Genomic DNA, 27,358 nt, shown 5'->3' on the forward strand with positions numbered 1-27,358 from the left:
CCACCATTATATTTGCTACTAATTAAATATTTCTTGTTTGCTTAAGCAGCTTGAAGTTAGACAATTTGAAAATTAGTCTATAAGTAGGTAACCTAAACTGCATTATTTAATTACGTGACCTAAAAACCGTAACAAGTACAGTTGGTTAATCATAGTACACGTGCCCTGTACTAATATTCGATGATGAAGTAGCTCCTGACACGAGGGATATACAAGAAAAACCTGTTTTAGATTCTTTTAATGTAAAATAATGCTACTAATCACCTCCATACTACCCCTCCATACTACCCCTCATTGCGCTTCCTATGACCTATATATATATGTGTGTGTGTAACATCAAGAAAAACATTTTTTTTGGTGGTAAAGTTTTCCAATTTTAACTTGAACTTGGATTTCTTGCCTTGTTTGGATGGTACGTTTACTGATATTGTATTGTTAGTTTAAATATAATGTTTGTTTTGATTGTTACTTATATTGTATTGTATCGTATTGTTTAAATCCATCGATAGGTAACGACGAATATCATATTTCAGCTTTATCCGATACTCTACTTTTTTTGTAGGTTTATCATTCAAATTAGAGATGTGTGACATTATATAATGACGGAGAATGATACAATCTATCCAAACATTGTATTCATTCAAATAAAACAATACAATACAACACAACACAACACAAAATAATACAATACGATACATTATGAAACAATACATAACAGTCATCCAAACGAAGTGTTAATAGCATGGTTACAGTTCTGCAGCTAAATATTTACAATAGCTCTCTGAAAGACTTAAACATCAAAGCAACAGTGTGTTACGTTTTAGCTATAAAAAAATATGAATAGTTATGTTGATGTGGTTCGGCCCTTTATTGAAGCATGCAGCAGAAAATTTAGTGTACCAGACTATCCTTTATGCAGATGATTGACAAATTTGTGATTGGGATAAATAACTTGAATGAACAGAAGTTATATGTACATTCTATCATAAGTAACATTGCAAACTGCAAATAAAAAAAGTGTACAAAACTATGTAGACTCTCAATTAATCCTTATATACTTAGTATGATATGATATATTTCAGAAAAAGGCTCATTATACATACAACGTAATGATAGCCAATGGTTCGTTTTTCTAACGTCATGAACCAATAAATACAATCGTACGTGTACTACGTACACACTTATTATTAATAAAAAACACGTAGAACGCCAGAGAGGAACAGAAGAGATAGATTTTATCAGAATTTAACGTCGAATGTTGGTTTGCTATGTTCAACCTCAGGTTTCTTCCCTGGCTTCAAATCATGAACAGTTAATGTAACATTTGCAAACACATTAAATTGTTTTAATTTAATATCTCCCAAAATAATTTGCACAGGTACCTTAATCATTACCTTTAATGGAATTTTCCCATTTTTTTCATTTTCTTGAAATGCCTCATATAGCCCTGATCCAAATGTACTTTTACCTGTTAATTCAATTTGGAATATAGTTGTATTTTTTTGACCTTGATGAAAACTTGGTAATTTCCCCGTACAAATATTCGAATCGCTATATGTCACATTAACCGAGCTACCTTCCCCGTAAATAAACCCTATAGCTGTATTGGGATTATTTGCTTTCATCGTTAAGATAAGATCTGCATTCACACTGAAGTCGGGTTGATATCCAAAATCCTTAACATCAAGGGATTGAAAATCGTACGTAGGAATTTTAGGTTTGTAGTACATGTAGAAATAGAAGGCTATCGAGGCTAGAATAATTATGAGTAAAAATAGGACGCAATAGCAACAACAAATGCATCTAACGCAAAAATTTCCTCCTCTTCGCTTTTCCGTGTAATAATATTCACCGCCATAAGGCGGTGGCCTTCCGTATTCCCCCATCGCAGAGTACGGTGGAGGAGGGGAGGAAGGAGGAAATTAAATCAAGAAAATGTAGTTTTATTTTTTGTGGTGGAACTTTTTATTTATCAATGACCACCACTTTTCTTTTTTTGGTTTTAGAAAATAGTGTTGTTATTTCAAGGGAGAAAGGAGAGGTAAATTTTGAGTAATGAATCCTATTTATTGAATCATTGCTCCATTGGTTAAGGACATTGTTACATATGTGTGGTTAGGGGAGGAGTTGTATTCTGAATCCCCTTTGAAAGAAAATAACACTTATATTCAAATAAAACCAAAAAAAATATTGTATTATTTGGGGTTCGAACCCAAAAGATGAACACCCACTACCACTGCACTAAAGTCATACTTTTGCTAAAGATATTCAACTTTAAATATATATCCTTTTAATGTAGTATTTGTGATATATATATATATATATATATAACGTAATTTTCTGAGGAAGGGTATCCAGTTAGACATTCCTGGGGTGGCTATTACTGAGCCACTGATTATATCATAGATGTTGAATCATCTTGGCGTTTTTGTATATTTACTTTTTTCCTATATTTGAACATTCTTAATAAAAATTCTGACACCACGCCGCTACATGTGTGACTAAATTAGCAAGTTTATTGCTCCTATCTTTAGTTCTCTTGCTTGTTTCTTTGTAATGTTTACACCTTTATTGGGATTTCTAGGTTTCTTTGTTATTCCCATGTTGAATTAATATTCATACCTTGTAAATGATACTACAATACTAGTAAGAAAATGATATTTACAATAATGCAGATAATTGAAAAACTAAAATCTGAATTGTGCAAGTTGGATGCAGCTTCTATTGGAATTCGTTTAGGTGCATAGCAAGGTAGTCCAATAGAGCTGGTAAACTAAGCTTGTATGCATTTCTCTATCGGTAAAATTAACAAGATAAGCGAAACGTAACTTTTATGTTCTTTCAAATTACTTCTTTTCAATGTTCTATATACACGTATATGAAGATTAGCCAAGCTTGTTTCCTCCAACGTTGTATCAAACATAGTTTCTCAGTTTGAACATGACAATCACAATATATATAGGTAAAATTCGAGGTATAGAATGTTATCTCATGTATTCATGTTAGTCAAAAATAAAGAAACAGAAAAAAGATGAAATAGACAGAATGATTTTTAATCGAGTCCACAGAAATCACTGTGTTTCCTTAAGAAATATAATCCCCTCACTGTACCCGAGGTTGCAGATTAATTCCTCCCAAGATAAAACGGATTAACCTGTTAAAGAAGTAGCGGTACCTCAAACTTCAATAACATCAGCGAACGCAAGAACAGCAACAAGAGCACACACAAACTCAGTCGATCGACAATTTTATTTATGTAAGAAAATGTATGCAGAGAGGAAAAAAAATTTCAGTGTTTGAAAAAATGAAAAAGACCTCTTATTTATAGTCATTTGCAGCAAGGAACGCGTCTGTTCAGAAAAATCTGTTCAGACCCCTTTTTTCCAGAACATTGTGTCCTTTGGGAAAAGTAACGACTTTTCAGAAGAATTACCGTTTGGGAAAAGTAACGACTTTTCGAAAGAATTACCGTTACACGTGAATTTCAAATAAATTCAGTTGCGCCAAATTAATTTTGTTATTTAATTAACATTCTGAATTAATTTATAAGAGAAAATAAATGATTTAACAAGATTGATTAAATGAATTTTGTCCAAAAATATTATCAATCAAATCATTTGCCAAATTCGAATCCGAATCTGAAGCTGAGGTCGAGCGAGCGACGACGACGGCGCGAGGGGGCACCTTCTTCTTAACCCTTTAAGAACTAAAGGATGTGTTTCCTAATAGAAGGACAACAATTTCCTTTCTTCAACCAATATGGTAAAAATGACCTTTCATTTGCACTTTTGCAATGACTTCTCATTTTCCCTCCAAAATTGGTTCCCCATTTTCATTGGTTCTTCCATTTTCCATTTTCTCTTTTTATTTCCCATTCACACCTTGCTAAACCCAACAATCCCCCACATGAATGGGGAATGGCTATTGTTAAAACATGTGCATGAAAAACTTGTGTGTCTCGTAAGTAAGGGTTAATCGCATCTGGATAAGTAGGTTTCCCTTTAAACTTTCCGTAGTGAACATATATCGGATATACTCGGTCAATCGGTAGATTTGATATCTGTGAACCGTCGAGCTTTAGTGTATACCTAGACAACATAAGTCACACAATCAACCCTTGAACTGTTTTTGGTTCTCATTGTTTCGTTCGTTTCAGCCATGAACACATCTCGGTTAATAAGTGCTTAGAGAACTGGCCTTACCGGATTCTCCTTGAAGCGGCTTACACTTCACACTTACATAAGTGGTTTCTAACTGTATTATCCCGTAGATACACTATTTGATATACCCTGTATCAAACTTAGAAACCATTAAAAAGTCCTTATGCCTTTATCCTGGTTACTGAACATTGTCTCATCATGAGAATGGACCATCAAAAATGTTTTGACAATGTTGAACCGTCATCTATGACTTTGTTTAATCTCCTTGAACTTAGATCTTGGGATCTCCAGTCTTCTAGGTAGATTTACCGCCATGATGGCTTGTTCTCAGCCATAGTCCCATTCCCGTCGATGATCTCTCAACTCACTCTCTAGTTAGTTTGTAAGTGGATCTGACACATTATCATTTGACTTTACATAGTCAATTGTGATAATTCCACTAGAGAGTAGTTGTGTAACAGAGTTATGTCTTCGTCTTATGTGACGAGACTTCCCGTTATACATAACGCTTTCAGCCCTTCCTATTGCAGCTTGACTATCGCAGTGTATGCATATAGGGTCCATTGGTTTGGGCCAAAATGAAATATCTTCTAAGAAATTTCGGAGCCATTCAACTTCTCCACCTGCCTTGTCTAAGGCGATGAATTCTGACTCCATTGTAGAGCGAGCTATACATGTTTGTTTGGATGATTTCCAAGATATTGCTCTTCCACCAATAGTGAAAACATAAACACTCGTGGATTTCGTTTCAGTTGATCCAATAATCCAATTTGCATCACTATATCCTTCAAGAACTGTTGGATATTTGTTGCAATTCAAAACATAATTTTGAGTATCTTCTAAGTACCCCAAAACTCTCTTCATTGCCAACCAATGATTTTGATTGGGATTACTTGAGTATCGACTCAGTTTACTTATAGCGCAGGCTATGTCTGGTCGTGTATAATTCATGACATATATCAAACTTCCCAATACTCTGGCATAATTCAATTAAGACTGACTTTCACCTTTATTCTTAGCAAGATTAATGTTCACATCAATTGGGGTCTTTGCCTTTTTGAAATTCAAATACTTGAACTTTTCAAGTACCTTTTGAATATAATGAGATTGAGACAATGCTAAACCGTTAGGAGTTTTGTGAATCTTTATTCCCAATATCAAATCGGTTACTCCTAGATCTTTCATATCAAACTTACTAGCAAGCATACGCTTAGTAGTTTTTATATTGGCAATGTCCTTGCTCATTATCATCATGTCATCCACATATAGGCATACAATGACTTCCTGATCCGTAGTGTCTTTAATGTAAACACATTTATCACATTCATTGATCTTAAATCCATTTGACAACATGGTTTGATCAAACTTTGCATGCCATTGTTTCGGTGCTTGTTTTAGTCCATAAAGTGACTTAACAAATTTGCATTCTTTCTTTTCTTTGCCGGGAACTACGAAGCCCTCAAGATGTTCCATGTAGATTTCTTCCTCCAGCTCTCCATTTAAGAATGCGATTTTCACATCCATTTGATGGATTTCAAGATCGTATACTGCAGCTATGACAATTAACATCCGAATTGATGTAATCCTAGTCACTAGCAAGTGTGTGTCAAAATAATCAAGACCTTATTTCTGTCTAAAGCCTTTGACAACAAGTCTTGCTTTATATTTGTCAATAGTACCATCATCTTTCATCTTCTTTTTTAAGATTCATTTTGAACCTAAGGGTTTGTTGCCTGGAGGAAGATCAACCAACTCCCAAGTATGATTGCTTAAGATTGATTCAATTTCATTATTGACAGCCTCCTTCCAAGAAGTTGAGTCGCTAGACAACATCGCTTCCTTGAATGTTTAAGGCTCACTTTCAAGAAGGAATGTTACAAAATCAGATCCAAATGAAGTAGTTTTCCTGTGACGTTTACTGCGCCTTGGACTCTCTTCATTGGTTTCATTCTCTTTTGGTTCTTCTCGAGGTTGTTTAGACCCCCCACTAGATGACTCAAGTCTAGTTTTATACGGATAGATATGTTCAAAAAATTCAGCATTATCTGATTCCATTACCGTATTATCATGAATATCCGGATGTTCGGACTTATGAACCAAAAATCGACATGCCTTACTATTTGTGGCATATCCAATGAATACACAATCCACAGTCTTAGGCCCTATTTTCACCCTCTTAGGTATAGGAACCTGGACCTTGGCAAGACACCCTCACACTTTGAAATATTTCAAGTTGGGTTTTCTACCTTTCCATTTCTCATATGGAATAACATGTGTCTTCGTATGAGGCACTTTATTGAGTATTCGATTTGCTGTAAGGATAGCCTCCCCCCACAAATTTTGTGGTAAACCTGAACTTATAAGTAAGGCATTCATCATTTCCTTTAAAGTTCGATTTTTTCTTTCTGCAATTCCATTAGATTATGATGAGTAAGGAGCAGTAGTTTGATGGATTATTCCACTTTCCAAACATATTTCTGCAAATTGAGATTCATATTATCCACTTCTATCACTTCTGATCATTTTGATCTTTCTATCCAACTGATTTTCAACTTCAGTTTTATATTGCCTAAATGCATCTATTGTTTCATCCTTACCATTTAGCAAATAGACATAACAATATCTAGTGCAATCGTCAATAAAAGTTATGAAATACTTTTTTCCACCGTGTGTTGGTGTTGACTTCATGTCACAAATGTCAGTGTGAATCAGTTCTAAGAGTTATGAATTCCTTGCAACAGATTTATAAGGATGCTTAGCATACTTAGATTCAACGCAAACTTGACATTTTGATTTGTTACACTCAAATTTAGGCAAAATATTTAAGTTAATCAGTTTTCGCAAGGTTTTGTTATTAACGTGTCCTAAACGTTCATGCCATAAACATTTAGACTCAAGCAAGTAAGAAGAAGCAGAATCTTTATTCATATCAACTGCAATTACATTGAGTTTAAAAAGGCCCTCAGTGAGATAATTTTTTCCTACATACATCTCATTCTTACTTACTACGACTTTATCAGAAACAAATACACATTTGAATCCATTCTTAGTCAGAATTGGTATAGAAACTAGGTTCTTTCGCAATTTCGAAACATACGAGACCCTGTTCAAAGTCACCACCTTGCATAATGTCATCTTTATGAGGATCTTGTCAGTTCCTTCCAACTTTGCAACAACGGAATTTGCCATAAACAACTTCTCGTCTGTAGGTGCTAGAGTATATGATGAAAATAATTCTTTGTTGGCACAAACATGGCATGAGGCAACCAAATTGCATTCTGAAAGCATTGCAAAAAGATCGTCCATCTCTCTGTTGGATTCAACCAAATTTGCTTGATCCTTCTTCTTCTTCTCCTTCTTGGGACCCCTACATTCAGTAACCTTATGACCACGTTTGCCACAGTTGAAGCAACTTCCATTGAATTTCTTCTTAGGAGGATTGCTCTTTGGACCAGATGTTTTCTTTCTTTTCTTTGATTTTGTGGGATCATCTTCAACAATATTTACTCCAGATATTGTTGAATTACCACGTGACCTTTTTTCTGCGGCCTTGTTATCCTCTTCGATTCTCAGCCTTACCATGAGATCTTCAACAACCATCTCCTTGCATTTATGTTTCAAGTAGTTTTTGAAGTCCTTCCACAATGGAGCTAACTTCTCATAATTGTAATCACTTGAAAAACATCATTCACAACCAATCCTACATTAAAGATTATATGAGTATTAAGAATAAACTTAATATTTCCAACATAGGTATTAAATAAATTTATACCTTCAGCAAGGAGATCATAGATTATGACCTGCAATTCTAAACTTGCGTGACGACAGTCTTACTGTCTATCATCTTATAATCCAGAAACTTTGCCACAATAAACTTTTTCATTCCGGCATCCTCTATTTTGTACTTCTTTTCTAAAGCATCCCAGAGTTCTTTTAAGGTTTTGACATTACTGTACACATTGTACAGATCATCCTACAGGCCACTCAGAATATAATTTTTACACAAAAAATCAGAATGTGTCCATGTTTCTGTTACCAAGAATCGTTTTTCAGGCGGAGTTTCATCCGACATAACAGGAACGTTCTCATTAATGAACCTCTACAGACTCAACGTAGTCAGATAGAAGAACGTCTTTTGCTGTCATCTCTTGAAGTCGACTCCAGAAAACTTTGCAGGTTTCTCAGCCGGTGCTAGGGCAACATTTGAACGATTGTGTGCAACTGATGTTGTTGCAGCACTTGCTGTTCCAGCATTTACTTGACTTGAATTAGTCATTTTTTTGTCACAAATGACAAACAATTTAGTATGTGAAATACTACCAGTAAAGAATAAATCCTTACACACACAGTTTCTGATTTAATGTTAAAGTTTTTATGTTCTTTTAATCGTTAACCGAATGAATTTTAAAAATTCAAATTGTTATCTCTTGTATTCAAAAACCTCAAATATAGAAACTATTAAATTTCTTAAGATTGTTATCTCTTGTATTCAGGTTTGTCAAAAATACAGAAACAGAAAAAAGATTAAATAGACAAAATAATTTTTAATCCGAGCCTACAGAAACCACTGTGTTTCCTTAAGAAATTTAACCCCCTCACTGTACCCGAGGTTGTAGATTAATTCCTCCCAAGATAAAACGGATTAACCTGTTAAAGAAGTAGCGGTACCTCAAACTTCAATAACTTCAGCGAACGCAAGAACAACAACAAGAGCACACACAGACTCAGTCGATCGACAATTTTATTTATGTAAGAAAATGTATGCAGAGAGGAAAAATTTTCAGTGTTTGAAAAAACGAAAAAGACCTCTTATTTATAGCCATTTGCAGCAAGGAACGCGTCTGTTCAGAAAAATCTGTTCAGACCCCTTTTTTCCAGAACATTGTGTCCTTTGGGAAAAGTAAGGACTTTTCAGAAGGATTACCGTTAGACGTGAATTTCAAATAAATTTAGTTGCGCCAAATTAATTTTGTTATTTAATTAACATTCTGAATTAATTTATAAGAGAAAGGAAATGATTTAACAAGATTGATTAAATAAATTTTGTCCAAAAATATTATCAATCAATCACTTGCCAAATTCGAAGTCGAGGCCGAGCGAGCGACGACGGCGCGAGGGGCACCTTCTTCTTAACCATTTAAGAACTAAAGGAAGTGTTTCCTAATATAAGGACAACAATTTCCTTTCTTCTACCAATATGGTAAAAATGACCTTTCATTTGCACTTTTGCAATGACTTTTCATTTTCCCTCCAAAATTGGTTCCCCCATTTTCATTGGTTCTTCCACTTTCCATATTCTCTTTGTATTTCTCATTCACACCTTGCTAAACCCAACATAGAAAACATAGCATCCAATCTTTATTTATTCAAAGTTATGAGAAACATTGTAAACTACAAATACAAAAAAGCTACAAAATTTTGTAGGCTCTCAATTAATCCTTGTACACTTCACGAACCAATAAATACAATCGTACGTACACATGACTTACAAAAAGAAAACGAAAAAAGTTTTTTTCAACACGTTAAACGTCTAAGGGGAAGAAAGAAGAGATTCTATCGATCACTTTGCTAATGAGTAGTTGATTTTGCTTTGTTCAATCTCAGTTTTCTTGCCTAGCTTCATATCATGCACAGATATTGTGACATTTGCAAGAATATTGAATTCCCTTAATTTTGAATCTCCCAAAACAGGTTTAAAAGGTACCTTAGCCAATATTATTAAAGGAACTTTCCCATGTCTTTCATTATCTTGCAATGACTCATAAAGCCCTAATGCAAATGGATTTTTTCCCTTTAATTCAATTTGTAACATAGTCATATTCTTGTGACCTTGATGGAATGATGGAAATTTTCCTGAACAAATCGTTGAACCATTATATGTAATGTTGAAGGTGTTAGCTTCCTCGTAAATAAAACCTATGGCCTTGTTGGGATTATCAGCTTTCAACGTTAGGATAAGATCTGCATTGATGTTGGAATCATTATACCCGAATTCCTTAACATCTAGGGCTTCAAATTTGTAAATTGGAGCTTTTGGATCGTAGACTGTGAATAAATACAAGGTGATTGCCGCTATAATAAGGACAATGAAAAATAGGACGCAATAACAACAACAAATGCATCTAACGCAAACATTTCCTCCTCTTCGCCTTTCATGAGGATAATATTCCCCGCCATAGGGATAAGGCGGGGGCCTTCCATCACCTGCCATCCCGTATGGTGGTGGACGATGCATTATGGTGGAAGGAGGAAGACGGGGATGAGGATGAGGAGGAGGATGAGGAGGAGGAGGAAATTAAATTATGAATAATGTAGTTTTTTTTTTTGTGGTGGACCTATTTCCTTATGGATAGAGGACCACCACTTTTTTTTTTACTTTTTACTTTTTTGGTTTTAGGTAACAAAGTATTGTTATTTGAAGGGAGAAAGAAAAGGTAGTTTTGAGTAATGAATTCTATTTATTGGATTGCTCCATTTGTTAAGGACATTGTTACATATGTGTGGCTAAAGACTAGCAAATTGCTCCTATTTTTTGGTTCTATGCTTGTTGCATTGTAATGTTTAATTAAACTTTTCTTGGGATTTCTAGGCTCCTTTGTTATTCCCATGTTGAAATAATATTCATACCGCACAAAAGATACTAGTGAAAAGAATGATATATTAATAATAATAAGTCATAAATAGTACATCCTCCGTCTCAATTTATGAGGCATAGTATGATCACTTGTCACAAAGTTTAAGAAAGAAATGAAGTCTTTTGAAATTTGTGTTCTAATATCTTTGTTGATCATTTGGGTAGATATATATAAACCATTTCATTAAAGAAAAAAGGGAAATTTAAAGGTTAAATTGTTTCCAATTATGAAAATATGATATTCTTTTAGAACAGACTAAAAAGGAAAATGCCTCGTATAAATCAGGACAGAACAAGTAATATTTTTTCATAATAGTAATGATTATACATGGAATTACGCTACTTATATGAAGAATTAGAGTGAGGATGAAATTGAAAAAAGAAAATACAATGGATAAGAGAGTAGATTAAATAATTCAAATCATGCGACCTGTCACCCAATACACGAAGCATCCCGTTCACGTAGGGTTTAACAAAGGGCCGCACCCCAAGGATTATACGATGTAAATAGTGATATAGTCAAGATTTTCACTAAGAGTGTCAAAATATAAATAAACAACCACACATAAATACATTCAACTATGTAAACTATATATATACATACATAAAAATTATATCGAACTATATGTCACACAGATAGTATAGAATCATCGATACCTTATGATTCGAGTAGGAGGAACAACGTGAATCGACGATTGGCAATTACAATCTGTTCTTAGAGTATGTGACCACATGAATGACAAAACAGAAACCATAACAGAGTTCATTTTCACAACAATTTTCTTCATCTTCGTACGTGTCGAATTTTCGTCATAGGTTTCAAGTTTGTAGCTCTGCAAGAAAATGTGGCGTTTTCGAGCTCGTTCCCTTTGGTAACTAAGCGAGCTCCATATAATACCGTTGATTTGTGATTGATCTAACGGTTCATATCCCTCGATCCTTTTGCTAAAACGTAAAGACCTATTACTTACTAGACCATTCATGTATGATATATTAACCCTGAAATAGGATTTATGACGTTATTTTGATATTTAGCTATAAAATTTGTCTGTCGGTTAAATTATTTTTTTGTTAGCTCTAGGGATGGATGAGAGATTAGGTACAAATATATAGTATCTAAGAACAACTACTAATCAACGAGTACTACTACAATTTTTATTACGTATAGTTTTATTTAAAATGTGTTAAATGTTAGGTTTGACTAGTAATCTTGACATTTTGTATTGATTTTTTTTTTTTTTTGTAGATTCTTGAATAAATGGTCAATGATCTACGTAATATTAAATGACTAGTCTAAGGTTGAAAAATTAGTAATGTAGTAGTAATAAGACACATGCTCCATTAGAAAAGATGTTGGTATTTTTGGCAATTAAGTTATTAGAGGATCTTTGACATTTAGTTGGAAAAATGATTGCCGTGATGAAATACTTCATTGAGTACAAAGTTCAAAAAAGAAATACTCTCCCGATCTCAATTGATGTGACGTAGTTTAACTTTGTAATGTTTTCAAATTATACGTACTCTGAATAAATGAATTTCGAAATAAAAAAGATACATTTTTGTGGACTTTTTGTCAAATAAGTGGGATCCGACAAGGATAAAATGTTGATAGTATCAATCTACAATTGCCCAAATAAAAAAATGTGTCATTTTTTTTAGACTACCGAATCGATAAACAAAAGGGATACGTAAGAAATTAGGAAGAGGAAAGAAACTTGTATGAGCAGCCAAGTTTTGACGTTAGATTAATATATTAACTTGGAGGCTTATAAACTTATTGTCCTATATGGATGTATTACTCACTCCGTTTCAAATTATGTGGCATTTTTTGGATTTCAAGATTCAAGCAAGTTTATATTGATCGTAAATTTTTCACATATCTTTTCAATATTTTGAATTGTCAATTATGGTGACTTATAGTACTTTTTAAGTAGTTTACAAATATATAAATTTTATTTAAAAAATTTGAAGATTCTAAATGCAAATTTTCTGTCAAACTTAAACAGTTTGACTCTAAAAAAACGAAAGTGGCACAGGGAGTAATTGTATACCTATATAGTTTTGCTTTTCAATTACTAATAAAGATAAGATACATATGAAATTAAGCATATCTAATTCATTTCATCTCATTTAAATCAAGGGTGGCACATGCTATCCCCTCGCCAATATATTGTTGGTGATATAAGAAAATGTGAGTTATTTAACCTTTAATAGAAAAGCATAATTTGAAATTACGTTGATTTAAAGTTAAAATAATATTTAGACATATAACTTAGGGTTAGTAAGTTGTATTTTTTTCAAACAAATATAAAAGTTTCTCAATTTATAAAAATTATTAAAACTTCTTCAATTTTTATGTAATCTTATCAAATCTTCGTGTTTTTGAATAAATAAAACTTTCAATACACATAATTTTACAAAAATTTACTAGTCAACAATAATAGTCAATAGTTCTTCCTTTAACATAATCTCTATTATATTCCATAAAAGGTCTACATTCATCCCAGCACCAGATTCTGCTTGTGGGGTTACACAGCTATGTTGTCAGCTAATTATCAAATCAATTTGGATAATCTGAAATTATTTTTCCTAGATATTCGTAAATATTTGTTTCCTCCATTTTACGCTACAAGATATACAGTATTAGTATATCAAACATTGATTAGGTCATTGCTTAAGACTTAAATTATTTATTTAGGGAAAAACAAATTAAGTTTTTACTTCTTTCCTGGATTATTACTCATAGAAGTTTTGGTTTAAAAAAACCTAAGTCAATTACATAAACGACTCAACCTCATTTTGGCACATTAACTAATTACTCCAAATGTGAGTACTAATGTGGAAAAAAACAGTTTTCTTAATTCACCTTTCCCAAGTGTGAATTAATTCCAAATGTAATTGAAGATGACTACGTATAACCAATGATATTGAAATTTGAGAGAGAGTAAAAAAATAATTGTATAACAAGTTAACAAACGAAGGTCACATCAACTCATGTATCTGGGATACATAATAAATCTCGCTTGCTTCTCTCTCCATTACGCTCACTACTCTTCCTATTTTAGTGTATCTGACAGCAAATATACATGTATCTAAGTGTATCTTCTTCAATATATGGAGAAAATTCTTAATTAGTGGTAAATTACGTAATATTTTAAAAGTATAGTTAATAATTAAAGTATATCTAATTATGGAGTTTCTAAAAAAAAACCGACTTAAATCTCATCTGGCCCATTTTTGGTTTGGAACATAGAGCCCAATTCTATATACAAATTCAAATTTTTGATGGATCAATTCAACGGAAACCAAGAGGGCCCATTTACTAATTTCACCGTAGTAAAGTCAAAATTGTAGAAATATGGTACTATACTACTATATATAAGAAAGGAAAAACTATCTACTTACGCAACTATTCCTATCATATTTTTCAATATTATATAGTTTGAGATGACTATATATTATCTTATAAATTAATAATTTCATAGCAGATTTCAAGTTAGATAAGCCCCTAGATACATCATTATTTTTGCTGCCAGATACACTGAATTAGGGAGAAAGGCAAGCGAGAGAAGGAGAGGAGGTGAGATAAGAGGAGGCGAGCGAGATAGTCTATGTATCCCAGACACATGTGAATCACATTAGATACGTGTATCTAGGTTACAAGATACATTTCAAATACATTTTGAAAATATAGATACATAGGGAGAGAGGCGAGCGATGGAGGAGAGATGCAAGCAAGAGAGTCACATACATGCCAATCAACTTGGACATAATATATATGAAATAAATTACACCTAATTTTGACCTCATGTATCTGATACATGTATCTACACGCACTAAATACATATATCTAAAGTTCGAATTCTAATAAGATTCGTAATATTAAAAATTCACGTAAAGAGAAGTAATATACTCCTAAGCTAGTGAGATTTGTGTTGTTTGATGACCTCAACTTAAAAAAGATCCACCAGAACTTTTGTTTTTCATCAAGCTTCAGGCATAAGTTTTGGTTGTAATATACATATAAATTAATTTTGTGTATAAAATAAAAGTTCCAAACATTTCAATAAATAACATAGATGAATTTTATTTATTTTTTATAAATGTAAAAAAAGGCATAAGAATTAAGACCAATCAAAATAAATTTGTTGTGAGTATGACAACATCGCATTTAATTGCGAAAATATGTCAGTTGAATCTTTGATCACCCATTTATTTAACTTGGCACAAAATGTCACCTAACACATGATATGAAATTAAATATATCAATTTTGAATCCTACCAAACTTTGAATCTTTCCTTATCCAAACCTTTCTTACTAAAAAAACAAAAAGGTAACATATTCAGTATAATTTCACAAGTGAAATCTAAAAATATAAAGTATATACGTATCTTATTCTTATCTTATTAAGCTAAAATAGTTATTTTCGAAAGACCCTTTGTTCGAGTAACGAAAAAACCTTCCTTATAAGTAATCATTAAAGTTTTGAGAAAACTAGCCAAAATTAAACCAATATTCTAATGTGTGGCACATCCAAGATTACCTTTTATTGGAACTTTAAAGCAGTATATGATTATGATCAGCCACAGCCCACAAGTATAGCAAAGTTCATGATTGTGGTACCACAACTCAAATTCACATGTTCCCATTGACAATACAAATCTAAGTGAGATTTGACATTATTTATTGGCAAGAAAAGATGAATATATCTATTTACTCAAAGTGTGTGGCTTAGTAACTAATGAAGCTGGTCGAGATGATTATGAGGTTTGAGTTTACTCCTTTAGTTTTAAAATAGTTGTCCTATTTGGCGTTTCGAGTATCTGTTTGATAATGTAACTAATCTTAAATGTTAGATTTGACTAAACTAATTTAATATTTTAAAATTAAAATATGGATATTTAAATCGAAACATGAAACCATACAGAAGCAACATTTGGTCAAAATTTATATCGTTTTACTTTCAAAAAGCAAAACTAGATAAAAGATATTTCATGAAATTGATCGAGCTGCATATAGACTAGCGCTTACTCCACAAACTATTAAAAAATTAATTTATCCCTAAGTTTGAGCTTGTCCAATCATCAAGCACTAAATAGAACAATCCCACCTCAAATAGATTGGATCATCATGATCCCATATATACTTAGAAAAAGCTAACACTCGTAATTAATGCATTCATTTCATTGGTTCCCAAAGTGGATCATAAAATTCATTTATTCCTTAGTTGTTTGTTGCACAACATGAGTTGAATTTGAACAAATTCCATATAATATACAACCAATGTGGGCATGACTTCTTCACTTAATTAATCATAAAAAACAACCAAAATGACCCATGTATAGCTAGGAGTTGTTTGTTGGTTGTTGCACTCAAAATTTTCTCTTATAGTCATATGGTTAGTGGTTGCACTTTTTAGATCAACAAAATGCTTCTACTCTTATTAATTAAAAAAGATAGTGAAATCATTATCCTTTCCTTTTAATTTTAAATTTCTTACTCCTATTGGACCATTTCTAAAGTTGATTACATGTTGGCCCCATTGCCTTGTTAAAAGAAAAGGTCAAATTCATCTAGCTGTTTAATTCTAGTGCTTCAAGTGATTGAGGAGTTAGAATAGTGAACCACTTTTTTTTTTCTTCCGAATTTCAATAATTATATTAGAACTCGTACTGAATTGGTTGATCGAAACATTTAATTAAAGAGGGAGGAATCTCAATCATATCATCATAATTAATGATGGTGAACTACTTGTACTCATTGTTATCAACATAGAATTGAATCATTTATATCCAATTTATTAGTAATACTTTATTCAATGTCATCAAGAGAAATTAGCTAAAATAAAATGAACTAAAAAGTAAATAATATATTGGGATGTGGAAAATTGAATGACCTAATTGTTAATGATGAAAGGATGTTGAACATAGGAAGAAATATTAACATCTTATGGGACACGTGTTGGAAATTGCGGTTTATCCATTCTATTTGTCTTTTTGCCAACCCCATTGTCAAATCTTAAATTTTTAGTTTTATAATCATTTATTTTTAATTCACTAGAAGATTCATATTGTCACGCGGTTCACTTTTACTTGTACACCATGAACGTTACAAATTTTATAAAATTTGAAAATGAATGATTAGTTTTGAAAGTAAAACAGGAAGAAATGCCGTTCATTTCGTAATATGCTAAAAAAAATTATTATTACAATCTAGGAGTTTGAACAAAATAAAAGTGAACAGAACGAATATATATTTGTCTTTGGTACTTTGTAATTTGTATGTTTGATTTGGTTGCAATTTTGTAATACTTTCAAAATGTTTTAAGTAGAAATAATTATATCTTATAGTGGTTACTATATGTAAATTTTAGTTAAGTAAATTTAAATCTTATGAAAAAATTAATGTTTAAATCTCAAATTAATTGTTTTGGCACACACAATCATGAGATAAAGTCATCATCCTAATAGATAAGGCACATTATATTATGCATGAATACCTACCAAATATCATTTGACTTTTCATCTTTCAATTCTTTTCTTTTCATCTACTCTCTTGAGCCCATTTTTTAGTTAATATATTAACCAAAAGGATGATTTTGTTTAGGATACTTTTATTTAGTCTTTAATTTCAATTTAATAGTACTCTTCTTTTTAAACATTTTAATCTCTTTTCAAATATATTATTAGAGTAAAAATAAAATTACGTTTATCTTGATTTTCTAAAATAACAAATATTTCAATTCAGATTTCGAATTGACCCGAACTACCTCCACCGTTAAATATAATGAAGGGAAGAAACCAAACAAAAAAGATGGGGAAAAACGAAAGAGTGAAACAAAAAGTCTATTAGACAGAGCCAACAGATTAATTGCTGGCTTCCCCCATATTACTAAGCTTTCATTTAGAAAATGACACATTATTATGGCAATGTCATTATGGCAACACTACTATTGTGGCTTTTTCTGCAACAAAAAAGGTCCCACTTCTGTTCATGTTTTAGACTTTTTGAAAACCCCTTCATAAAAATCATAAACCAAACCTCATCCACTGCCAACAAACATAAATAATACACCTCATATCAATCGGGGTTGCTATAGAATGGTAAGTATTCCTTCAATCTTAGTCAGAAGTCTCAAGTTGTTAAAGTCATTTTTAGCCAGAAATTTCGAGTTTAAATCTTCCCGAATACATAGTCGTCTTTGTTAAGAAGTGTTTTATCCTCCATGTGAAACTTTCTAACACAAATTCAAATTCAGTCAGACTCCAATGTAGATACCAAAAATTATGTGAAAAACTGAAAAGGAAAAAGTACTATACTTCATAAGAGATTCAATGTGAACACAACAACTCTATTTTTTGTACTTTGTACAGGAAACTCTTTACTATTGAAAGATGAACTATTTACATAAACATATTACAAGGAAAAAGCACAAATGAAACACCAAAAAAGGTACTTCAGAATTTATACAAAAGATGGAGCAAAGTATTGCTCACAAAGTACTAGGGGGTCATCATAAGAGTCATGTAAAGATGAAGTCCTACACAATTAGTCCTCTCCCTATACATACAAAAAAAACAAGTCACAGAAAGCTCAAGCTAAGGATTCGAAGAACAACGCGTAAAATACTAATGCCTTTATATAGGAGGGAGCTCTAAGGCTGTTCATGCTTACCGAAAGCAACAAACCAGAAACACCTCAGAGAGCCTATGTTAATAAAAGGAACTCCAGTAGTACTCAGCCCCGTTGGTGGGGTTTTATAAAGCGCGAATTCATTCATTTGAGATGTGATCAGCCACGACGAACACCCATGAAATAGTTAAAGTCGTGGTGCTGGACACCCAACTGCTTTAGCCAAGAATCAGCCACACTAAAAAGTGTTGACAGCCTCTCTTGGTCCTTCCCACTCCTGTCTGAAAGCCACACATCTCCCTGCATTTTGTAAGTGCCCAAGCCGAAAGGCACAAGGGGGATACTTTCTCCTTCCTTTCGTTTTTGTTTGCCATTCTCCATGTCATCATCAAGGTCCATATCTGCACCATTATACCAAAAAGTCGGTGTAAAGGGAAAAGAAACGGTATATTCAAAAGTTCAACGAATCAAAAGACAGATCGAATAATACCTTGAAAAGAAGAAGAAAGTGTATGGAATGTGAGAAAGCATGCTGACAAGTCTTTAATGGTTCTTCCCATAGGAATGTGATATATCGGATACCTGTAATTCAATTCGAAAAAGCTTAGTGAAAAAACTCCTCCTTTTTGTTCCCCTTGCTAAACAAGCAAGTCAGCAATACCAAAAGTATACACTACAAGGAACACACAAGATCCAATCGAACACTCATCAAGTAAACCTTTTTAACACATCCCAATATAACACAAAAATTTTACACGTACACGTTTCATTAACTTAACAAAATCTACTATCAAGAAACCATCAGCTCCCATGACCATATGGATACAAGGAGAGAATTAGCATACCAAGCAACTGACATCCAACTAGCTGGTGAAAGGTCTACACTTTTCAATGACATTAATCCAGGGTATCTTTCAGCGAAACCACTGATCTGCAAGCAAAATGAACGTGATTTTTGAATCAAAGAACTCGAAAAACAAACCAATATATACTAAAAATTCAAGCCACATGCTTCACATGGAATCTTATATCAATAACTCCAATGCATAGAGAAAGAACAAAGGCTTCACATAACGACAGCTTACGCTACGCCTGAAAACAGAATAAAGAACAGTACTGTAATAGACATGTCACCATTGATTCCATAAGGGTAAAACCATAAATGATATGTTGTTAAATGTTCACAAAATCACAAGTAAAGATACATAACCAAACTTATATGATTCTACCACATACATTTCCTTAAAGCATCAGCTACCCGTGTGTCAAAAAGAAGACTTTCAACAAGGGAAATAGCAGCTAAAGAGGCAAAAAGGTAAAAAAAGGATACCTTGTCCATCAAAGGGACTCTTCCATAAGGAGTTGATCTCTCAAAGTACTGAAAATAGAGATAACCCCATCTATCATTCATATGCCAAAGACTATCACCTTCCTCAGATGAACATCCATCCCATCTTGACAACTTTTCGCTTTCACTCTCATCACTAAACGAATCACTGAACGATGAATCCCTCGATTCTGTCTCTTCCCTATTAAAAAATACAACACAAACCTCATTTATCTTCATAATTAACAATTAAAACGATCATGTGTGAACGCGAGATGCTTAATGCACAAAAATTTGAGATACCCACAAAAATTTATGATGAAATTGAGATACCCAGATATGAATTTTAATTTACCTGAGACAATTGACAGATGATCTGCTGATAAAGATTTGAATAGCAGAAAGATAAGGGACATAATATTGTACTAATGTTTCTGCTGAATCTGTTTTAATAGGAACTCCAGCACCATAAGCACTCCATTCATCATAACAATTCCAAAGATCACCCAAAGTAAAGTATTCAACCTTTTCTCTTTCCCATGGATGCCATAGCCTGTTTAGATTTCTAATCTCACTCTGCACATACAACAAATCACATTCATCAAAATCAAATTGGGGGTAAAAAACACCCCAAAAAAAAACAAAAACAAATAAACAAACCTGAGGCAATAACTGTGAAGGGACTAATGGTGTTGTGCATTCCAAGAAACAATCAAGGTTTGATTGCAATGACCCCTTTTCCATTGACATGATTATTCAACAACCACAAACACAGAGAGAAAGAGAGAGAAAGAGATTGAAGAAACTGTTTCTCTCTCTAGACACCCAAAGAAACAGAGGAGAAGAGAAAGGAAAAAAAAAACACAGAGTAGAAATGGGGAAAAAAACAGAGGGAGGGAGAGAGAAAGAAAGAGAGAAAATGACGGGATTTGTGAATAAGAGGAGAATATTACTCTGTCTATATACAAGGTGAAAAAAAAAATATTTTTTTGACGTTTGGACCACTATATTATATAGAAAAAGAAAACAAAAAGTCTATTTTTTCCTTCAATTTTCAATCTTTTTCCGGTCACCGCAAAACCCAATAATTCCGGCGTAATTTTCTCTTTTTACAGTCAAAACCCAGAAACAGTATAAACCCCTCAAAGAAAGAGTTAATTAAACTTAAAGAAAACACAAACCCATTAGAGAAAAAAGAGACTTGTCTTGAAAACAAATGAAAATAAAACCGACCCAGAAAGCAAAAACAAACAAACAGAGTATACAAGAATTGGAAAACGACGTGCTCTGTAAAAAGCAAAACAGAATCACAGAAACAAAAGCAAGTTTAGCGTAATGTATGAGAGAGAAAAGATAGAAAATGAGGAGAAAAGTTATAGTGAAGACGTTTGCATCACGCGAAGAAAACAAGGAAGCAAGCAAGCGTCTTTCTTTCAATTTAGGCTGTTACAAAACATGGATAAGTGAAGAACAGTGCAAGCTTTTCCTAAACCAGAGAAAATGATGGGGTCTAGTTGATCCTGTTACTTTTTACTCGATTTGAATTATTAGTTTCATCTACATTTTATTGACAGTCTTAAAAATATATTTTTTCGTGATTAATTAAATTTAAATATACTCTGATCATGTGAAATATATCTTTAAATTCTCGTCAAGTTAAGGTATGTCTCTCTTTTTTTTTTAAGCGACTCATATTCTTACAAGAGTTTGAAATTACTTGTTATGCTATATGTCCAGATTGAAGAAATTTTCAAACTACTTTCTAAAAATAAAACATGAAAAGAAGTATTGTCTTTCATTCCAACTTATAAATTGTGGCATAGTTCAAATTTTGAGAGTCAAACAATATTAGTTTGACGGTAAATTTGAACACGAAATTTTAAAAAAAAACTATAACTCAGAATTTGAAAATGTCACATATATCTAAACATAAAATGTAATTATTAGTTTTTGATATATTAAAATTTTATTCTTTTAATAATAATGGACAAGTAAAACTGAACGGAGAAAGGAGCCTAACCTTTTCTTAACGGAATTCCATGGTTTGGGATAAAAAATGAATCAACTTTCTTGATTAAAACACAACACATATGGAAATATAAAACAATGTACTAGTCATAATTTTTAAAAAAAAATTAATAATAATAATAATAATGATAATTTGATATGAATTAAATTTTGTATGCTTGCTCCTTTGGTAAACCTGTTGAACTTGACTGGAAAAGAACAAGACTGTGTGTGTGAATGTGTGAGGGGGAGATTATTGGGATATAATTTAAGGCTATGAGTGTGGAATTGTATAATTTAATTGAAAGAGAGCGTTTTTTATTAATAATACATTAATAGTAAGATCTTTGATTAATAATAGAAGAAAAGACATATGAAAAAGATATCGTATTATAGATGTGAAAAATCTCGACTAGGTCAATATTTCTATCTTTATGTTTTTCTTTGTTGGACAAGGTCAATCTATGGCTTCCAAAGAAATTAAAGTAGATTTACTACTAAAATTTCTTTTATTTCCTAAATTGTAATTTACTGGTTTTTGAATGAAATATTCATATTTCTAAGTCTCATTTATTTATGTGTTATATGACAGTAACAGACTACTAATAATTAGTTCAAACGTTAATTAAATCTTATTTTAGTGATAGTGGAAGAAAATCTTAAAATAAAATTAAAGAGTCAGTTTGACTACAAAACTATCTGAAGATTTGAATAACTCAATTTAATTTAAATTGTCATATAATAAAATTAACTAAACGGAATACCATTAAATTAATGGTAGAGTTTGTTCCACTTCTTTAAAAACACAACATAAAATTTTGTCAAAAACTTTGTTCGTTTCGAGGTCTTTGAAAACCTTTTGCAAATGAATTTTTCAATTTTTTTGATTTTCTTGAAGGAAACTTTGGATTACTATTTATATAAAACCTTTTTTGTTATTAGGATCGGCTTAGTGTATGTTGGTAAAAATATTTAAATAAATAAATATGACGTGAATATTTTACTCTCTTTAAATATTGGGTTGTAAAGGTGTGAATAAGAAATGAAGGGTTGTGACTCTCCTGAAAGGTTGTGACTTTTACGAAGGATTGTGACATTTACAAAAGGTTGCGTCTTTTCTAAAGGTTGTGACCGTTCGAAGGGTTATGACTTTTCTAAAGGAGTTGTGACCTTTCCTACAAGGCGCAATTAACACATTTTCATACTACCCTTTGTTGGCTATAAATAGAGAGACTTACTCTCATTTTTCTGCATTGAATTCTTCTCTTCTTCGGCATAAATTTCTTACAAAACAAAATCGATCGTGTATGTGTGTGTAATCTCATTGCGGACTTTTTGAGTTCGTTGAAATTATTGAAGTTTGAGATACCACTACTTCTTTAATGGTTAATCCGTTTTATCTTGAGAGAAATTAATCTACATATCGAATATTTGAGGGGATTAAATTTTTTAAAGACACACAATAGATTTTGTGAACTCGAATAGTTCTTTTCTATTTATTTTCATCTTTTATTATTTCTTATTTGTCATTCTGAATACATAAGACAACATTAAGAACATGCAAGTCTGTCACAATATATTACTCCCTCCGTCCCTAATTACTTGTCCACTTTTGAATTGACACACTTATTAAGAAAGCAATTATTGACATACTGAGTTTACCATTTTACCCCTATTAATTATGAAGTGGATGGATTAAAAATTTAAGATTTTCAAGAAATTGTTCATTTTTCAAAGTAATTAATTGAGGATATAATAGATAAAATTATTTAGTCCTTTCTTGATTTGTCAAAATGAACAATTAATTAAGGACAACTATAAAAGAAAAAGTGGACAAATAATTAGGGACAAAGGGAGTATTCACTAGTCGAACATAGATTTCGATAGGGTGCAATCAAAATTGAATAAAGGTAAAGAAATTAACCTCATGTGTTTATTAATTATTGATGAAAATAACATTGGATTACTAGTATTAATTGTTGCAATTACGTCTAATCTCGAATGTATATCTGTTAATCAAAAAAAGATTTATGGGGAATGCCAAAAGGTGTCCCTTTATGAGGAGTTAAAAATAGCAATTAGTACTTCTAGCTAATTTCGATTTTTATATCATAAATAAATCGATTAGAGATTCTTTTAGCATAACCATATTAATCTTTCAATTGATATATACAATCTATATACTTTAATATATATCAATTAATCAATCGACTTCACACCCACGCAAGGATAAACTATACTCTAAAATGCACTTAATATTAGACATAGAAACAATAAATATTAGTAAGAGTTAATTCCTCATATCAGAAAATCATTTTTTTTGTTGAAAAAAATGACTTTCTTAAAGTAATCATATGAGAAATCAAACCTCAAATATTAAGTACCTAATTAGTTATGAGTATCGTCAAGGTAAAGTTATGAGGGAGTAACGATGCTTTTCGAGTGATATTTCTAGGAATAAAGAGAATCAATTATTGTGGCGGTGAGTGATTCAGAATAACGATGAATTATGATTGAAAAAGCTAAAATTTGCACAATTTTGTAGAGTTTAAAAACAAAATTAATCCTTTTCCCTCGTAAAAAAACCATGTGTTTGAAAATTTTATGTAATTAGTGAATAAAGACACCTCAATTATTAGCGAATGACAAATTTAGACCACTTCCTTTATAAAAGTATATAGTAGCCAAAAGTCACATATTTATTACTCTAGTTTAATTGACCAATTCAAACACTGAATCAGTAAATATTTCTCTCATCCAATCCAAAAAAAATGATTTAATTATTTAGAAACATAGAATTTAATTAATTGTTTTGTTTACTACCCATCGCAAAACAAGGAAGCAACAATAACTTGTCATTTGGTAAACCGCGTGGACGTAACACTAAGATGAGTATACAAAATGTTTGCTTTGAACTAATCCAATGATATTTTTTGTTGTATATGTAAATACGTTATGATTACGTATAATGTTTTGGGGAATTCTATCACATCTTTCACCGCGTTATATAATGTAATTTGACTATATATAAAGTTTAAGAAAGAAAAACTAAATCATTAATATCTGTGTGAATGTATTACTATGTAACTATATATTATCTCATAACAGAGATGTTTTAAAATTAAATTATTATTAATTATAAAAATATGTTATTATTTTTTAAATAGAATAAAAAAAGATATTTTGTCTTGTAAATTGAGATTAAAAAGTACAATTTAGTAAAGCAATATGTCTTGTTTTTTGTTTACATATTCCATTATTGTGAAGATATGATTAATTTAATCTTGATTATGATGTGTGGGGTTTAGCTTTTACACTTCTTTTGACTGTATTAGAATTTTTGGACATATGTGAGCGTTGATTTTATTTGAATGCAATATTTATTTTTACAAATATATTACATATAGTTTAAATTACATTCTTTCTTTTGACATAATTATTTTTAATTGGTATATGATATTTTTTTATTCAGTTGGTTGCATATAATGAAGAATTTGACATGTGGATCAAAACATGATGGCAGATCTACTTGCAAAGGAAGATGGTAGAAGGAAAAGAAAAATAAAGCATAATTAGAGATTATTTTTTTACTTTGAATTGTATTAGCAACTTAGTTACTTTTGCTAGAATTTTTTAAATTTTGATTTGTATAAAATTTAGCTAAATGTATTATATTGTCAATGATAATCATTTGATTTTTTATTATTCTACTTTTTCTTTGTTATGAAGCAAAATTAATATAATTATCTCATTTTAACAACAACAAAAAAATTATGATGATTAGGAGTTTCATTTTTATTATAATTATAAAAAGTAATTGAAAAATAAAATATTATTTTCATGATGTCTTTTTTTGCGTATGTAACAATCTGTTTTCGTCACCGTTCTTTTTGCTTTGAAATGTATTTATATTTTTTATGTAGTCACCAATTATTATATTTTCTCTGTTCATTATTTGTATTTTCACCCCTTATTTTTATTTATTTATTTTACAAATAAAATCAATGCATGATTAGTAATACATTTAATGTCTAATAAAATTATACATTTGAATTATTTATAACTCATGTCTCTTCATCTTACTTGTAACTTTTAATATTAAATATTATTCATAACTTTTGTACGTTTTATTTTTCATAAATCTTATAAATATTTAATTAATGTTTAAAAAATTATAATAAGCAAATATAATAATAAGGACACAATAAAAAAATCTATTTTGTTTTGACGAAATCAGATTTGAATAGAAAATTAGTACTCCTATAAAAGATACAGAAAATTAAAACATATAAAATATTTTCAACGTAATATAATATATTGTTATTTCAACATATTATCTCTTATTCCATTTAATTCACCACGGTGAATATTTTGTTCTACTATATACATTTACAAAAAATATTATATTTTATATGTTTAAAAAAAATGAAAATACCTATGATATCGCAAATGAAGAGAAATATTAATATTATCTATATATTTGATACTAACCTAAATATTACATATTTCATATTATTATCTTATAAATATTTCATATAACCACACGAAGCGCAGATAGTTTCACTAGTATTTAATATATGAGCAAACCTTATATCCAAATTTAGAATTTAAAATCATAATTAATAAAATTAATTTAGTAAAATAAATATTTCACTAATGCTTTTTAAGAGAGTGTACTATCTTTTTTACCTTTTAGGCTTCCTTTTTTTTTCTTCTCACGTTTTATTTATTTCATAATTAAATTATTTTAAAAAAATTGTACTAAATTTATAAAGTGTTGATATTATTAAAAATTGGTCGATTTTTTTTTCTTATTTGTACTTTGTTATTGAGAATAATTTATTGCAAGGACATGACTAGGATAAATGAAATTGTAGGGTTTGATCCTCACAATAATTATGTTAGGTACACTCTCAAGGACATTATTAAATTGAAACTTTTTAGTATAATTTTTTTAAAACTTTTAGATGTGACTTTTAAGGTCCACCACATCACGTGATAATAATAATAATAAAAAAATCTCTGACATTAGTGAATAGATTTTGCAAAAAGCATTAATAACCAAGTGATTTGCACAATCATCATTTAGCAAAATTTTAAAAATAACTAGAGTACTAAACACGTGCTACTTAACTTACGGGTTTTATTATTCCAGTATTTAGGACAATCATAATCCTTTAATTAATCCGAATATCTTGTCCATTATTCCTATTATTTTGAAAAATAAAATATTTTCAAGTAAGAAGCTTTTTCTAATGAAATTCAAGTGCATTACATAAAACTGTGTACGTCGTATAACTCAATAAATTTTGAAGAAAAATTAAGTCCATGCCTTCATTAAAAAAATGAAAAAAAATATTTAAATACACAACTTATATTATTATATTCTCTAAAAATTTCTACCATTTGAAAAAAATACATATCAAGACGTTGAGTGATGTATCCAAAACTAAGACACGATGTATCGGGATGTTGAGTGATGTATTCAAAATCAAGACGCGATGTATCGGGACGTTGAGTGATGTATCTAAAATCAAGAAGCAATGTATCGGAACGTTGAGTGATGTATCGAAACCAAGATGTGATGTATCACGACG

General features: G+C 31.1%; 2 protein-coding genes across 2 annotated transcripts; both read right to left on the reverse strand.

The window, feature by feature from the left end:
• Nucleotides 1-1,198: 1,198 nt before the first annotated feature.
• On the reverse strand, nucleotides 1,199-10,432 carry LOC125817646 (NDR1/HIN1-like protein 6). The gene is made up of 2 exons (XM_049497209.1): nucleotides 10,077-10,432; nucleotides 1,199-1,594 (listed from the first exon to the last, which is right to left on the reverse strand). The coding sequence occupies exons 1-2, from the start codon at nucleotides 10,393-10,395 to the stop codon at nucleotides 1,239-1,241; spliced, it is 675 nt and encodes a 224-aa protein (XP_049353166.1). The 5' UTR covers nucleotides 10,396-10,432; the 3' UTR covers nucleotides 1,199-1,238.
• Nucleotides 10,433-18,125: 7,693 nt separating this feature from the next.
• Nucleotides 18,126-21,249, reverse strand: LOC125817479 (uncharacterized). Its single transcript, XM_049497012.1, has 6 exons — nucleotides 20,415-21,249; nucleotides 20,110-20,330; nucleotides 19,758-19,956; nucleotides 19,273-19,358; nucleotides 18,918-19,009; nucleotides 18,126-18,828 (listed from the first exon to the last, which is right to left on the reverse strand). The coding sequence occupies exons 1-6, from the start codon at nucleotides 20,502-20,504 to the stop codon at nucleotides 18,587-18,589; spliced, it is 930 nt and encodes a 309-aa protein (XP_049352969.1). The 5' UTR covers nucleotides 20,505-21,249; the 3' UTR covers nucleotides 18,126-18,586.
• Between the last annotated feature and the right edge of the window lie 6,109 nt (nucleotides 21,250-27,358).

This window comes from Solanum verrucosum, unplaced genomic scaffold, assembly GCF_900185275.1.
Source record: "Solanum verrucosum unplaced genomic scaffold, falcon-dt-bn FXZP01000280.1, whole genome shotgun sequence".
Classification (NCBI taxonomy): domain Eukaryota; kingdom Viridiplantae; phylum Streptophyta; class Magnoliopsida; order Solanales; family Solanaceae; genus Solanum; species Solanum verrucosum.